Genomic DNA, 18,277 nt, shown 5'->3' on the forward strand with positions numbered 1-18,277 from the left:
CTGGGCTCCCTCAGCCTCCAGCAACTCCTCCTGTCCCTGCTGCAGCGCTCTGGGCAGCAGGTAGGAAGGGGAAGCTACAGTATTGAGGGGAATGGGGTGGGCTCTGCCTGCAGCTCACTCTGGTCCTGCTCAGGCTGGGCAGGGGAGCGTGTATAGATGGAGGGGAGAATGGGGGACACAAAGAAGCTTGGCTGCTCACAAAGCCCTGATGGGCAGGCAGGGACAGACAGGAGTGGGGAGCAGCAGCAGAAGCCAGCGTGCAGCTCCGCCAAGCAGGCACATGAGAGAAAAGCAACGGCAGCAGGAGCCAGCACAGGCTTGGCTGCAGCCCTGCCAGGCAGGTGCAGGACAGAGACTAAGAGAGCTCGTGATGCCAGACTCAGCTCCCTGCCCCGCTCCTCTCACGCAGGGGTGTCTATTGGTGCCAGCCAGTAGGAGCTGTTTTCCTGCCCTTTGCAGCACACTGCAAGGCAGGCAGGCAGCGCCGATCCCCTCCCCTCTCCCCCGCCTGTGACGGGCTGGGCTGAGCCACATCGCAAAGAGCAGGCGGGGGGAAGTCCCGTCCCCATGCACTCACCCAACCCACCTACACCCCACACATGTGCCCTTACCCCCTGCTCCCCTCCATACCCACATACACAACCAACACTGTCCCACACCCCCAACCACATACATCACACTCACATACTCCCACACCCCTCATACACACAGACATGCACCCACATACCCTAAACACACCCTACACCTCAACCCCACACCCCACACCCACACCTCCCCACATTCACCCACACCCCCTCAAACCCACACACGTCCAACAGTTCCACTGACACTGAAACAGTAATTTTCCCCACACCCCACATATACACCTGAACCCCCCCTCACCCACACCATACCTACACACCCACACCCAGCAATCCCACACACCTCACCTCCCTCTCCTACCCCTTCACACACAATATACAAGCAAACCCCCACCCCTAAAAGGAGTACTTCATGGAAAAGGGGAGAGACGCGCAGTGGCAAAGGTCAAGAGTCAGGGGCAGGGCCACCCTCGTGGCACTTGATGCCTCACCAAAACTTGTTAAGCGGTCCTCCAGCCAAAATAACTGCCTTCCCCCATTTTAGAATGAAAGTGCTTTAAGACAAACGAAGATGAAGATCTATTTCACAGAAATGGGAACTATTTCACAGAAACTGCCTGTGTGCCTGCCTTCATGAACTGAGCCCTCCCATAACAGCAAGGTATGGCTGACATCCTATAAGCCGTTGCTTACTTAGATACACAAACAAGTTAGCATTATTCCCTAAGAAATCTTTTGCCTACCTTCAAATGGTAGCTTTTTGCACAGAAAACCAAATATTTCCCCACAATCAAGAAGTTATTTTGCTCTCTCCAGAAAGGCAGCCCATTGGTGAGGGCTACACCAGTTCACTACAAAAATTATATCAAATTGCTAAATATTTACACAAAAAGGGCAGTGGACAACCATGTTACAGTGAGGAATTTAGATGTCATCGATGTACTGAAACCAGCGAGCTAGAGATGAAAGTCTATAAATCCCATTACTAAGAACTCAAATCTTTTTCAAATCATCTTATCTAGAAACAACAGCTTGTAAAAAGATGGTATTTCTGTGACAACATGCTTCAGATTAATTGCAGAGTTTTATTAAAATAATCCAACTAAGCCTCTTAAAATTTGTTTCCCAATCATTACATTTCAAAATAAATAGATTTATTCAACCCAAATTCTACAGTTTATATATAAAACCGCTATATTAATCTACAAAAGAAATTCACTTTGATAGCAGGAATAATGAGATACAGTATGATAAAATTAACAAATGGTTATGAATAATAAAAATACCAGTTATGTGACAGAAGTGAAAAGGGTAAATTCTCAAATAAATAAAAGAAATTGAAACCAGAAAAATAGGTGAATTTGTACCTGCAGTACTTAAACTGAATAGTTAAAAACATTTTTAGAAAAAGAACAAGTACAAAGAGAACTACTTTTCTGATCCCCATTTCATGTACATCACATTTATCAAAAAACCTATGAATGCTTAACCTTTGCTTGAGAAAGTCAGAGAACTGCAGGAGAGCTTACTGTGCTCCTGTGCAGCCTCAAGTGTCATTGATAAATCAAGAGATCAGTTCAGATTCAAGAATGTTCTGTTGTAAATTATACCTGGAGAGGAAAAACCACAACTGCTTTTCAGACAACAGGTTTAGCTGTAGCACCCACTGCCAAACGTGCATGTGTTTAAACAGATATTAGCAAACTGGCAGTGGAAGCAAAACTCAGTGCTTAAATGCAGTTAACCTGCGACAGATTTCTGTTTTCTATCACAGAACATTGTAACAATGGGTGTATGCAACTCTAAGTCTATTGAGCAATGATTTTTTTTATTAAATTTATCAAATAAGAATATCTAGAAAACAGAAAATATAGCATAAAGCCAAGAAAGCAAAAACAATAATTCAACTACAGACCTGTTTATGGTCTGATGTCAGTAGCAAAAATAAAAACAATGTTTGAAGGAAAGAATGCAGACATGGAGTTAAGTGGAAAAACATGATAGGTTTTACCAATAGCATCAATTACTTGAGCCGTGCTATTTGAACTTCATTGTCTGGTAAAAGAATGGGTATCTATTCAACTCCCATGACTGCATTAACATACTGCACACGATACCACATGGGAAATTATTAAACTGCAGAATATCATTATTAGTACAGGAACTGTAATATAGGTAAGGAACTAGCTAAAGGGAAGACAATCATGGGTAGTTCTGAAAACAGAATAACTGGGGTGGAGAGCAGTTAATTGTGGTAATTCCTAAAGGATTAGTTTTGAGATTGATTTTCTTTAAGATCTTTATTTAATGCTGACACAATAAGCAGAAATGTGTTAATGGAACTAGCTGATGAAACAATGCTGGGCAGCACAGCCAACACAGAGGACAACTGATTTATCACAAAAGAAGATGACCTTGGCATTACAGTAATAAAGACACGATGAAATTCAATAGTTCAAAGATCAAGGTCACATATTTCAAGACTAACAAGGAATTCTACTATGTTTTGGAAATGACTGAGGAAGAGAAAGACTTGGGTATATTAATTGAGTGAAGAATAACTGAGCCATCAATGCAATGTACCTATGATAAAGACAACTATTACCTTAGGATGCATATCAGATTACTTAATTTCAGCAGACCCAGGGAAGAACTAAATGCCACTATACATGGTGCTAGTAAGACCTTTTATCTCAAATAGTATATGTTCTACTCACTCATATTCCACAAAGATAAACTCAAAACTGAAACAGGTACAGAGAAGGGCTTTAATGACCATCAGGAGAATGAAGAATCCATCTTATGTAACGAATACTAAAAGGATTTGCTTTAAGAAAAGCAAAGCAAAGGCTGAGAGGCAATTTGGTTGCTTTATACAGTATAGATACATCAGTCAGTGAAGGGGAATGAACTTTTTAAATTAAAGACCAATCCTGGCACAGAACTAATCTGTACGAACTGGTCATGAATAAAATTGAGCTGGAAACTAGATTAACTTTTTAAATCATCAGAAGTGGGAAACAACCTATCTGGAACAGCCTTCCAATAGAAATACTTGAGCACGGACCACCTTTTTGCCATACTTAAATACTGCCTACTACACTGATACCTGAACAAGAAAGACTAGGGCTCCTAGGTACAAAGCTAACATAATTAATTTTAAGGTGTGGCCCGATAAATTTATGTATGAGATTATATGGATGTAGTTAACTGAACTTGACAACTCAGGAAATCCTTTCCAGCCCCATTTCTTCCTATGGAATCTCTGATTCAAATGTTACTATGAATTCAATTATTTTTTAAAATGTTTAAGCAACTTACAGTTTGGATCTAAATGGCAGTCTATATACACAGCGCATTCTAGGTAGGAATATGAGCTGAGTTCTAACTTGAAGTTCTTAGGCAAACAGAGGAAGAAAAAAGGGAGAGAAAATTATACACACATGCACATATATTTAAAAAAAAATTTCACTTCCCACTACTCCCTACAATCTTCAACTTGGATAAAAGGGGCAAAGTAAGTTCATGGAAGTCATACTTGCAGGCTATGGTCTGCAAATATTTTCATGTAATATGGCAGCATAATATGCACGGGTTCCCAGAAATAAATGGGCTATCTGCCTCCTCTCTGTACATTAGTTGACAATGTAACAGTATCAGGAAAGTTATCTACCACCGTTAGATTAGCTTACTTGTTTCTTGTACATGTCAACTCTACAGAAATCATACTAGTTTAAAGGTTACTATTTAGATAATAAAATCAAAGGCTGCCATTTATCTCATCATCGTCCTAAACTCCTGTGAACATAGATAGGTTTCTCCCCTCATATGAAGTTCGGTTTCCTTCAACTTGTTCTCCCATGTAAAAGACACCTGGATGTCTGGACAGCATTTTTTTTTTTTTTTTTAAAGAGTCAGATGTTTGTTGAAACATTAAAAACACTTGTTTACTTAATTTAGATTTCACCATTCTTAGAACTGGGGACAAGCTTATACGCATAAGAAAAAAAACCTCAGCTGATCCAGAGAGTAGGGAGCTGAATAATCACACCCTTGAGTTATTTCCAGCATGATGTAGAAATCCACATTATCTATCCTCTATGCTTACGTAAAATATACAAATGTGAGTACTGATGGCATTGGTTTGAAATCTTGCTGGAGCCCTGCATTTCTCTCTGGATATTCTATGCATCTTACAATATATGCTCTATTTTAGCTGTACTGTCAACATAAGAAAATGGAAATTCCATTTTAAGAGCCGCACCATAGTGCTATGTTTAACAGAAAATCTACTGTATGGTAGACATCCATCCTTTCATATTTTTGTCATCATGTTTCCTGACAATATGTACAAATTCTTAAGTGCCAATGGGTCACAGTCCTATCAGTTGGTTTATGAAAGGAAAAGAATGTTATTTTCTCACTTGGTTTCATTGGTCTACACACCAGCTCACATGGATCCATCTCTTTGGACCTTAGGGTCAGGAAACAGCAGCTGGCTAATCAGGAACAAAGTTGTGATACTCTCTGCTGGAAAATTCCTCCCATGCTGTAATCTCAGGTTTGACTCTTACAAAAAAAGTTCTAACTTTTGGAGTAGATTGTTTATAAGGAGATAACGAGAATCTATACCAGCTACAAGAATTGAAGGAAAGGATATATGAATATCACCCTCTACAAGTTTTGGAATTGTGGGAGTGACCTCGCTAAAGGAATGACTTTATGGAGGTGTTCAGTGGAGGAACTGTTTAATATCAGACATATCCTTCCAAGAGCTGAAAGATTTTCAAACAGGTTCTCTCATTTAAAGGATATGAAGATTATCTTACTTGTTTTTCTTAAGGCACCTGATTACATTCAGGTAAAACTTGACTTGATGTTAGAATGCACGCCATATTTTTGAGGCGGTTTCATTGGCCAAGAATGCTGTTATAAGCGCTGTTTGTTTTTTGCTGCAGGAAGTACTAACAAGAAACATGTTTGTAACGTTGCGTCATTTTTGTGGTTGTGTAGTACTTAAGTTGGAAGGATAATGAAGCAAGATATAGCTGTCTTTTCACAAAAGTTAAAATGTTAAGGCTGTGTTTACTACTATTCCTATTTCCTAATTTTCAAAGGTGTAATGCAGAGAGTCTTCTCTGCATCTTCTGTGGATAACACAAACCAGAGTCTGCAACAGAATAAGTTCTGCTGAAAAAAACAATTCCCTTTCTTACTGATACCACTGTACCTGGCCTGGCCACTGAACCTGGAAAGGTCCAAAAATGACAGAGTCTATTAAACACTGACGCCTGTGCTGTTATAGTGTTTTTCAAGGAGAAGCTTAGGTCTGATAAGAAACAGATGGACAACTGACTTATAGAGGTCCACACTATAATTGAAAGCCTGAGGCATCTATATTTACAGCAAGTGAAAATGCTTTTGGGATTGTTTTTTAAAGTAAGACTAGTGGCAAGAGGTGTAAGGTACTGCAATCATTTTGGTGCAGACCCTTCTCTCACAGCACGTTGAGGCAAAAGAACGAAGAATTTTGGCACTGTCCACTTCATCACATTGGTCTGCTGCTGTTTGTCAATTTAAAGGACCAAACCAAAATGATACAATGGTAGCCTTCCATTAACAAAGGATCTTCAAGATGTTGTAAAAATCTGTAGAGATCTCACTGCAGGTGCCTGTGCAACTCTGTATGTGAGACTGGACTTTTAGCTTGCAGATCTGTCTGATCTGTATGTGCCCCATATGCTGCTTCCTACTCCTTTATAAGAGGATACAAGCTGTAACCCTTCTGTGTTCCCTTGAATTCAAAGCTTGTGTTACTGAGGATATGTAAAATTGAAATGGAATGTGGAATCCACGTTGATTATATCATCACAAAGGCCCATCCATTACTATAAGAGAGCAGATCTTTCTTTGAGTGTTTATCATTGCTAAGCCAGTTGTATCAGACTTCCATGGGTGGTGAAAGAAGGGAGTTTAAGCTTCAGTCAGTTAAAAAAAAATGATTACAGTACTGCTCTCCCAAAGTTGGCAATGCCAGGGCAAAACATTTAACATGAGTCTGTTGAGGTTACTCCATTTTGCAGTTTTTTGAGGTTGGCACATCCCTCAGGCAGTAGGTATTTTGACAGTACAGGTTTGGAGGAAGACGCTCATGAAATGCCTGGAAATTCATTAGCTGAACCGCTGAGATTCACCTGCAAGGTGGTTTAGCCTTTAAATGTCCTGGAAATGGTGCAAAAAAAAGACAAGGAGACAACTAGAAAGACTGAGGACTGTTAATGCAACATAGCAAAGTTCAGGAAATATCCAGAATCTGCACAGCTTTTCTCCCAGCCTTGACTGCAGTTTTGGGAAGATGACCAGAAAGGTAAAGTGGTTTGGGTGGAATTCTGAGACCGCTTTCGGGATGAATTGGAGATGTGGTCTCAATGCCATCCTGTCGTCCTAAAAGTATATGGAAGGTGACGATGGCATGAAGGCTCAGAGATTACTGGCTTGCCATCCTGAGGTGATGGCCAACTTGACGAAACAGTTGTGTACAAAACATTAGGTAAGTTTCAAAGACATGCTTTATGAGTGTCAGAAAAATAGTGTTGATATTCATTAGGGGGAAATATTTCTAATTAAAGAGTAAATATGAAGGAAGTCCTTGAGGGATCCGATACCTCCGTATGTGAGAAAAATTGAGTATGACCGTAGTAGAGTATGATATGCAGAAACTGACAGCAGATAAATTCAGAAAGGAAAATCCAAGGCCTATCTTTTTTTTTTTTTTTTTATAGGCAGGATGGAGTTGAAGATCTTTGGTATCTACTGGGTCCCTCATTTACCGAGAGGACAACCCTGACTAGATGAGAAGCTGAAAAGTTGCAAAACAGCTCATCAGGTCAATCACTGCCGTTTCTGTCTCTGGAATCCCAGGAACCCTCATAAGGAACTCCTGGAAGAATTTGAAGTCATCATGCACTGATACTAAAGCCAAAGATACTGCTTTATCAGGAAATGAAGATGATAAAATCAAAGGCTGATAAGTAATGCCAGTTCTTCCTGTTACTTTGGTGTCAGGAATCAGAATCAAATGACTGGGAGAGTTATCTCTTTCCCTTCAAGTGAGGTGGAGACCAACTTCTTGATGGAGAATACTGTCAACTTCAACAGGGTCACAACAGAATATCACTAAAGTACAGATGGTTTGTTGGATACTGACCAGTCCAGTGTCAGGTCTAACAAGCCACTCACTGGGCAGCTGAGCGCTTTAGGGAAACCTAGCAGATTTCATAGACATTAGGGCTGGAAGGGACCTCGGGAGATCATCGAGTCCAGCCCCCTGCCCAAAGGGCAGGAAGTCAGCTGGGGTCATAGGATCCCAGCAAGATAAGCATCCAATTTACTCTTGAGCATCCAATTTACTCTTGTAAATTACTGTGGTGTCAACTGCTGACCTCAGGGAAGAGTTTTCTACTTAGGGATGGTAAGGGTATAAACCTCAATAATAGCAAGGAGGCAGAGATCCTCTTTAGGTACGGGGCAAAAAAGAGCACGGTGCTCTCAGTCCCAATGTCTGTAATGGCAGAAACAGGCAGTTTGGTACACACTGGCTGTCTTTGATGTCTATCACAGAAGTGAAGCCCAGGGGAGAACAACAACAAACAATGCCTTGCTAGAGTTGGAACTGGTACCCATGGGATCCTGCTTGCCACTAACTTCTTCCTTACTCCAGCCGTCAACAGTATGTAGGACTCAACAGATTTACTTCAGAGAACTTACAGGATCTTCCTTAGGGCATACACCGACCACTTAGTGGACTGTTTGCATCTTAGTTCACAGCAGCATCCTCCTTCAGCGATGGACTGACAACAAAAGTGTTCACTGTGGCTTTGGTGCTATTGACATTGGACCCAGCTTGGGTGCTGAAACTGCTGGCACCAGATCTATCTGTGCCAGGCTTTGGCATTGCTTACCTATTATACAGGATACTGGATGATGCTCACTTGTCTACTAGGAGGATCCAAGGGCTCACCTCAGAGTCAGAAACAGTCCATGAAGGTCTCATAACAATACAGAGCTTCCTCCTCACATCTGGTATGTTTCCGACAGAAAACACTATGTATATTGAAAGTGTAGTCAAGTTCAGGCAACTCTCATAGGGAGAAGCATCTACTGTGCCCTTTTTAAAGGAAACAGCCCATTACAAAGCGGACAGGGCTGGAACTCCATAGGTTTCAAAACTACTACATTAAGAAGCCTTTATAGGAAGGTCTAACCGTGAACCATTTGATTCAGACAGAAAACCACTTAGCTATAGTCCCCACACTCCTTAAGTAAGGATGATATCAATGAACCATAACCATCAGCTGCCTGTGTCCAGCTTTGATCAGATTTAGATTAAAATAGCAATGAAGAACTTTGATTAGCTGATTATAATGTAAGAAGATAAATTATACACTGTAATTTCAAATCAGACATGATAATTTTCTCTGCCACATCTGGGAAACAGATAGTAATATTTAGCACTTTTGCAGCATTTTTCATAGGTAAGTGTCTTCACTCTACACACAAGAAAACGAAGGCACAGAACAATGAAGTGACTGCCCATCTGAGTCTTTTGCCCTTTCTACAACTTCCTTAATTTCATTTAGGCTGAAAAGTGATCACTTTGTGCAGAATTTCTGGAACTCTTGAGACAACATCATCTGTTCTGGCACTGAACATTGAACAAACCAAATTTAAAAGGCGGCCGATCTTTTGTCAATTAAAAGTTTGACTGCCATTTGATATGATTCATTTTCATGTTTCACAATCTTACTCAATTCCCTCTATGGTCTCATCTTTACAGGGTAATAATAAATGGGGTATAATGAATAGGTAAGATGAACTAAAAAAAACACATAGAAAACTGACGTGTAACGCAACAGCTAACTATTGGAAACCCTCCTTAATAGAATTTTCAATAATTGAGTCTACTTAGGGATCTACTCCTGATAACTGGGAAAAACATCTTTTTGCTGAAGACTAGTCTTGATTGTACGAAAGATAGGCTATAAGAAGAATGTATTAAAGGCAGGCTATAAGAAGGGCCAATTTTTTTTTTTCTTAAGTAAAGAATTACTTCCTTCTATACTCTTCCTGAGTTACAGGAATATTCTTATGGAAAGGGTAAAATCACAAGAAAATGTTTTTGCCTTCCCTGAGAAGTGCATACATGTTCCATTAGGAGTTCTGACAGCAAGCAACAGAAGACAGAGGTTGAAGACTCACGTATATCTTGAGCTGTTTCGAAGGGGGAACGTTTCAAAAGGGTAGTTACATTTTAATTGTTACATGTAAATGAGCTAAGAACTACAGAAACCTCTAACTTCAACACAGTATCACTTATATCTGTCCACTCACAAAAACATCATTTCACTTGGAAGAGGAATCAAGAGATGCGTCAGAGTACTTAGAACCTATAGAATGTAATAATAAATCTGCAGACAGATTATAGAGAGCTAAAGATGAAGTTGGAGGGCTCTTTAACAGTCACAACAGACTCTGGAGCTCCTGAAGGTAGAATATATATATTAATATACAGTCCAGAAGGTAGTTTATAACTGGGCCTGGAAATATATACCCCTTTTTTTTCTTTGGGAAGATTCCTATAATCTTTTTAGCTACTGAAGATAAGATGGGTTCTTACAAAATAAATATATTGTAAAGCCAAATAGCCAGAGTGAAAGAAGTTGTGAAAAAAGTTATCTAGGTGTTTCTTTGGTGTAAAGTTACCTTTTACTGGTAAAAAACATTTGTTAGAGCTGGACGTCACAGTCATCTGATCTACTGTACAACAAACATCTCCCCAAATCCCGTTTGTTTTCTTTGGTATTTTTGTTAGTTTATTAATTTAACTGCACAAGTGTTGAGTTAACGATCTTTTTAATTGAAAACCAAGCTTCAGTGATGACAGTGGTAAAAAGTCCTAACCGCCTATGCTACAGCTTCTAGTATTTCGAGCAGTGGTGATGAATTATAGTTATGGAATTTGTTGGCACAAATGAAGCCAAAGAGAAGTTGCATGATTTTGCATTACACTTGGCCCCATACTTTTCCATCACTTTGAATCCTTTCTGATGCTAACATAATACTGTTCTTTTATTCAAGGAAATGCTACTATATTTTTCATACTTTCTAAAAAGAGGGGAAACACAATGAGGTAAGACTAAAGTCCCAAAAAACCCCGTGTGTAAAATTTTTTTACCGTAGCAATAATAGTGCAGATGTCTCGAGAAATCTGACTTTTCAGTGATAAGATTTCAAAGAACAGTATACCTTTGAGTCCCATACAATTCAAAATGTTCATTCTAACTGGCTTAAGCATCTGGTTTCCTGCTGATAAGTACAATTTATTTAAGATCTTTCATTATAGTGACATTCTCCTGAAAGCTAGGAATCCCACCCCCACCTCTTCACATATACAATCCAATATAATTCCAGATTGTGGATCAAGTCTTTTCACAATTACCTGAGTTTAAAAGTTGTAAGGGCATGTGTGCTTCCTTAAGAGAGAGCAATGAAAAGCTGTGAGCAGCTTTGGTGCCACCAGAGACTATCACTGTTATAGTTTTCCTGTCATCACCCCCTTCCCCTCCCTAAGACTGATGTATAATCCTCCAAAAAGCAGTAGGTACTTGTTTCTCTGGATTATCCTTCAATAACAACGGGATGAAATACTATCAGTAGCGATTTTTTCTCCTTGATAAAAGTGTGCCGTTAGACTTACCTTGGGAAGAGCCATCATCTTCATCATCCAGTGTGAGGTCTATGACGCCTCCTGAATCACTTCCTGCGACCTTTCCACTCTGAAAGACAAAACTCCTGCATTTTGCAAAGGCAACTCCAGGGAACACAGAAGAAGGTGTGTGGACTGAACTTTAAATACAAAGTAGCTCAGAACTGAAACACTCTGCTTAGAGGGTGTAAAGGGCAGAAGGAAACTAGAGGTTAATTCCCAAGGAGTGGGAAGAAGGAACAGAATAACTGGTGTGCAATACAATATTATTTAAATAATTTTAAAATGTTGGGATGATGTAGTAACAAGACTGCTGATAGAAGACTGAGTTTTTTTTACTATATACTGTATATTAACGTGGGACTTTCCATACAAGAATCTGTGTTCTACCACAAAAGTCACAGCAGACTACACTGTCCGGAGAAGTTATAGGAAGCTTTGGTGATGCTACAAGGAAATGAGCAGTGGCAGAGTGGTTTTAACCACCAGAAAAACATATTAAAATAAGCAGTTCGGTTTGTCTCCAATGTAATTAACTTCACAATGAGAAAGGGAAAAACTGCATAGGGATCTGTATGTTTATAGGGCATGCCAATTAGATAACTAAATGGGAACAGCATTCTAAAGTCTTTTTATTACTTTAGTTTTAACCATGTTATAATGTTGAATTGACCTATAGATGTGGAGCAATTTGGAATCACCCTTTTAAAGACAATAAACAACTTCTTTGGCCTTCATGAAGGCTGAATGCTATAATACTCTCCAGCAGTGGCGTATTCAACCTTTTTTTCATTTGTGGACCTCTAAAAAAAATTGAATGGAGGTGCAGACCCCTGTGAATTGTAAAGGGTGAGTATTCACATACTTTTGATTGTTCATAGCCATCTTTTGATAGATCATACTCATTTATTTATTTTACCCATTTCTGCCGACCCTTAGAGATAGCCTGCCGGTCCCTCTTGGGGTCTGCAGACCACGGGTTGAAAACCATTGCTCTAGAGTATTGTTAGAACAGAGATGATTTGCCTCCGAATCAATGGGCTTTCCTTGGACATTCAGGCCTTTTTATCTATGACAGGAAATGCGGGAAAGTACATCTTTCGAGATCTCTACACACATTTTTGGAGATGTAGTCTGTGATGTGAACTCCTGGTTCTTTAAGTCTCCTGAAAGCTTTTGAATCTTACTGGTTTATGTAAGTGGCATACAGATATTTCTGGAGTATATTAAATGGCTACAGATTCAGGAACCAAGCTAACTCCCAACTTGTTTGGGCCGAGAGTGACCATAATTGATTTTATTGAAGAACGAACATAAAATAAGTGGTATGGGACAGAGTTTCATGTATTGACAGTTGAAATGCCAACAAGTATGAGAAGGTGAAAAATAGTCAGTGCTGTCAAACAGGGACACACACAGTTGTTTTCTTTATGCATGACCTGGATATTGCTTTCCCTGAAGACTGCCACTGTAACTGCTAACATCTTTGTGAAAATCCTACATGAACCAAGACTAAATCTTGGGGAGAAATTTTTTTGCTGAGGGCAAAGGAAGAGCAACCTAGAATCCCATCAGATTCCTGTGTATCTAACTGGATTTGTTGACCATTGAATTCTTCTGCTCTGTGACTTTTATAATAGAAGGATTTCCACCTGGAGTTTTCTTCATCAAATGAACTGATCAACTCATCTTAGGGTTTAGACACGACACTTTCCCCCTGATTATTTGATTAGCATGAAAGAGAAGAGATTCCTTCAATTGTGAGGCGATGGAAGGCAGATAATGCATTATCCCTGTTAATTATTTCTTTTCTGAGAGGAAGGAGAAAGGGGATTCACTAAGGAGTCAAAGGAAGAAGAAAACTAAAATGCTTAACCCCAATATAGTTTACAGATTTATCAGTTTGAAGTGATTTTCTTTCAGTCCTTCTGCCCTAATGAATTTAAGATCCTTAGATAAACCTCTAGAGAAGAGAAAGGAACTAGCAGAGAAATAGTCTTGGGAGGCCAACTTAACCTATGCTATTCACCTAACACACCTGCAAAGTTGAATTTGGGGAATTTGAAAGACCAGAACTGGGAATAAATTTTAATCATAGTATCATAGGAAGGGACCTCAGGAGGTCTAGTCCAATGCCTTGCACAAGGCAGGATCATCCATCCCTGTCTAAACATTAACTATTTATTTATTCTACCCATTTTTTTTAAACCAACTAGAATGCAGATATCATTTCTCCAGGTAATCTATTTCAACCAACCTCATAGTGAAACTTCTTGCTCATATCCAACCTAAATTTCCCTTGTTACAATTTAAGACCATTATTTCTTGTTCTGTTTCCTGAAGATGCAGAAAATAATCTATCACTAACTACCCTCTTTGCAATTATCCTTCAATTATCTGAAGACTGGCATCAAATCCCCTTAGATTTCTCTTCTCCAGGCTAAATAATGCCAGTTCTTCCAACTTTTCCTCACAAGTCTAGTAGGACTAGAGTGTTGTTGTAGCTGTGATAGTCCAGGAAAAGTATGAGGCAAGGATTTTATTGTGATACTGTGTATTTTAATGGACCAACTGTATAGTTATATAGCACCTGGACAAACTTTTGGTTACACCTTTTAGTCTTGTGCAGAATATGCCAGAAGATCATTTCCCTCGAAGGAAAGACCAAAGAAGGAGTTTAGCACCACAGTTGCCTGTCTACAGTGATGAGTGTCTGTTATTCTCTGTTGTTACCAGGATCAGGATTTTGATTCTTTAGAGCAATGGTGACCAACCTTTTGGACTGGCGTGCCACAAATTGAACTCTTTACTTTCCTCAAATGTCCCCAAAGGTGTACCTGATAAAAGTCTGTACTCTGGGCATTGAAGTGGAGACAAGGGGGCTTGAGTCTCTGTCCATATGGAACAGAATGGGAACAAAATGCTGCTATGAGATAGGTGTTACTGCCAGGACCCTTCCCTGGCCTCACAACTACTGGTTTTATATTGTGCACAACTCTCCAAAGCCCAGAATTTGGTGGCAGCTGCAGTGCCACAGGTAAGTTAAGTTGGTTCATGGTGATGACACCTGATATCTCCTCTTGCCACAGCATCCTGTCCCTACTCCATACCACCAGAAACTCCACTCCTGCCTCTCTTCTATTGGTCCCTTTTACTGAGCGCTCGGGTACAGTGTGCCATACACACCAGTTGTCTGTACCACTCCAGTTTGTATGTGATGCTCTAAAGCAGGATTGGCTAAACTGAGTTGACAAGCAGAGGGAGAGGGAGAGGGAGAGGGGGAAGGCGGGGGTGAAGTATTACTTAACTCTACCTAGGTGGCATTAAATTTCCAGGTTCTTGCAGAGTTCCTGAATCCAGAAAAAGTAAACAATACAGAACATACAAGGAATCAGATATCCAAGCGCTAATTCATAAGATTTGAGGAATCAGCTATCTAAGAGCCAATTCATACTGCTTTTGTAAAGTGAAGTGTAATTTCTTCACAAATGACGAAACATTCTGCCTAATACAATATAGGTTATTTTCACAAATGGAACGGCCAGTTGGTCAATATTTCAAGGAGAATTGTCACTTTTACCATATGATAGGAATGGGATGGAGAGACTGTAAGGAACTTTAACTACTTCAAACCAGACTATCATGGCCAAGTTGTTGGGGAAGAAGAAATACTTTCCTGTTTTTTCAAGGAAATATCTTTTTTTATTTGACCCCACCCTCCACCTTTTTAATTGAAGGAATATGTTTTGAATAAGTAAGGGGAACTGGATCACTCTGATCTGTGGCATATCACAGAATAAAGGAAACACTCTGATGCTCACGGCGTCTCACATAAAGCTAAAAGTGACCAAACTTGAAAAGCTTTATGGCCTTCTTTAACAGCAATAGATCCACCTCTGCTACATCTAGTTTCTTGAATCCCTCTCCAAAAGCACTGCTGCCTCTTCATCTTCACAACAAAACAGAATAGAAATTATAACTGGCACTTTCTGAAATTTGTGTTTGTATGGTCTATTCAGACATTTTACATCATGAGAATTTGGTATCTTTTAATATCTAATGGTCCTATATTTGCTTCTGTAATAATGACCTTCCCATAGAGTTTAGAAGAAAACATTTGATTTTGGCTTATTATAATAATAGTTTTGTACCAGTACTGTTAACATTTTGTCAATTTCTATTTAAAAGGAATCTTTTCCTAGTAGTTTATGAATTTAGCTGAAAAAATGTTATGTCCTTAAAATTAATATATAAGGTCTTCCTGAATATGACTTATTTTAAAAACAATTACAGGGATTCAGTAAGCAAAATAAAAGCCTTGTGGAAAGTAATCTTTATACTGTCTTTTTCAGGTCTTATTCAGACAGTTTATGTGTTTGCTTTTTCAAATTGGTGCGATGAAGTAAATCAATTCATGGCCAAGTGAAGCTCTCCAGACTAGTAAGTTTTCCTTTGATGTCTACTGTGGAGTCTTTTGAACAATATTAGTAATGCCAGGTGGAACTGCATAGGAGAAGCATGGGCAAGCAAAGACGACAAAGAGGCAAGACAGGATAATAAAAGTAAAGGGAAAATAAAAGAAGAGGAACGTAAAGGTAGAGGAAGAAATAAAAGGAAGCAGCAGGGGAGAAATAAGAGGCTGAAGATGAAACCCAGTAACGATCACCTTCTCTGACCAACTACATTGTGTAAGTGCTCCATGCTACCACTAGTTTTCTCATTCAGCCTTGCCGATTTTATTTATAATACATGGTGAAGGGGAGTGAGAAGAAACCACACACCCAGTAGGCAGTACTTTATTTATGTAAATCCCTCTTAAAAATGTATTTCTTTGGCAGTGAAGAGCTACCTAAACCTCCCTTCCAGTGCCACCCTATGTCTATAAAGTGGTATGCATATATCTCTATGGGACCTGTGCCTCTTCTCAACTGGCTTGCCAGGTGTTGCAGGAAGAGCACAGCGCGTAAGGAAGAAGACCATACTGACAACAGCTTTTTCGTATGACCAGCAAGATCAGAGTAGACAAAGGGAAAGACATTAGGCAGGACTAGTGGAAGGAAAAGAAGTACAAAGTCCAGAGGATCTTCAGACTCATGAACAAAACTTGGCAATTCTGTTTTTATGGATTTAATTCAGAGCCTCCATTAAAGATAGTCTAAACTTATAAGGCTCAATGCAATGCTTTAAAAGGCGCATAATGAAAAGCAGGTATAAATTGTATTTAAAAATACAAAATTTTTTAATATTTATATTTAAAAGTTGGCAGTCTTGAGGCTTCTGCTGAAGACAGCTCTTTTACTAAAAAAGGATCTGTGCCACTGGTTGTTCTTTAAATCCATTTTCAGAGATTATATCTGCTGGAAACCCGCTTACTGTCTTCTAGCTCAAGAGTCTCTAAACAGGTGACTCTAGTGAAAAAAATTAGATTTTAAGTGTGAACTACAATAACAAGGGGTTTGTGCTCAAAATTTTGTATACCTCCAAATAACAGAATGAAATCCTCTGCCTCCCCCAATTCTAGCTGAACATTTCTTTTTAAAAAGAAAACTGCAGCAATGAAAATCACTTGCACTGACCAATAGGATAGGCCTTGGGAAGATTGGTACTAAATAAAAGCAAGAGTAGAGAGATATTTGGAGACTTTCTGGAAACAGTGTCACACAAATGGTGACAGAAGACAAAGGAATACACTACACATTTCAAGAAAGACAACTTTTGGTGGAATTAAGGTGCCTGAAGCTAACTTGTTAAAAATCTACAGTTGCATTAACCTGAACTGGTAATGAAATCCCTTTATTTTGGGAGGCTGCAATAACATTTATCTTCATTAAATTTGGGTAAGGGTTAATAATACTTCAAAAATTGGCAATTTTTCTGAAAGACATGTATCCACGTCCCGCAACACAATGAAAACTTCAGGTGCTTCAGTGATTCTGAAGTTACTCCTCCCTTGGCATCTGGAGACAGTAGCATTGGTTATGACATTGCACTCTAGAGCTACAACTTTACATAAGTTTTGGACATTCTGTCTGACGCTCTCTGGAAAATGCAGGGAAGACAGACAGACTCTCTCAGCTCTCCACCAGCAGTTTTTTCAGACTACAATTACTATGAATGAGTTATTAACAAGCTAAAAAAAAAAGAAAAAAAGGCAGCAACTTTTTTTGGGGGGGGAGGGGGCAGGGGAATCTTTATATGCAAGGAATTAGATGAAATAAATTTAAGGTCAAATGGTGTGGTAGCTGCCTGTTTGATCAAGACAGCTACCACTTTAATAATCAACACAAAGAGATGTATAATAAATATTAATAGCAAATACCCTTTTTTTTTTTGAGAATCCAAGCTAAACATAATATAATCTTTACCACTAAAACCTTCAGTTTTTTGGCATGCTAAGCATCAAAATGTTGGAGGTCAACTGGATGTTCTTCTCAAATTGTAAATAATATACTATTCTCGATTTCAAAACTGTTTTGGTATTATATAACGCCATGGTCCACTAATCACATCAAAGTAACAATGCACTGTTATTAATGTAATGTAATGCCACCTGCTTTTTTTTTTAAGCAAAGAAACATTCCAGTTAAAATATAAAATTGAAAAAATTGAAAAAAATTACAATACAAAACTAAAAATTAATTCCAAACTAGAAAGGATTGAGAGTCTAAAGGCTAGCTGTGGCAGGCCTACAGTACAAAGACAATTATTATTGTTGTTAGCAGTTGCTACAAGCACAAAAAAAGAGATGAAATAAATTCAGAGTGCTGTAAAACAGACACATTTGTGCAGCATCATAACATCACAATCATACAAGACGCACCAAGGCGTTATATAATAGCAAAAACGCATTTAAGATGGGGGGGGTGTTAAAACTGAGTGCACTCTGCTTATCTACCATATTTTGGAGTCTGGTACTGACTCCCTTCTTACC

General features: G+C 39.1%; 1 protein-coding gene across 7 annotated transcripts in view; it reads right to left on the reverse strand.

Annotated features, from left to right (window-relative positions):
- Nucleotides 1-18,277, reverse strand: part of ATF7IP (activating transcription factor 7 interacting protein) — a 139,438-nt gene that overhangs the window by 17,804 nt on the left and 103,357 nt on the right. For all 7 annotated transcript variants that reach the window (XM_090042750.1, XM_090042749.1, XM_090042751.1 and 4 more), the window contains one exon: nucleotides 11,338-11,416. In XM_090042750.1, the coding sequence (XP_089898876.1) occupies nucleotides 11,338-11,416 (79 nt within the window). The remainder of the gene's footprint in view (nucleotides 1-11,337; nucleotides 11,417-18,277) is intronic.

The sequence above is a fragment of the Crocodylus siamensis genome, chromosome 4, assembly GCF_052110815.1.
Source record: "Crocodylus siamensis isolate JL-2025a chromosome 4, ASM5211081v1, whole genome shotgun sequence".
NCBI classification, from domain to species: Eukaryota; Metazoa; Chordata; order Crocodylia; family Crocodylidae; genus Crocodylus; species Crocodylus siamensis.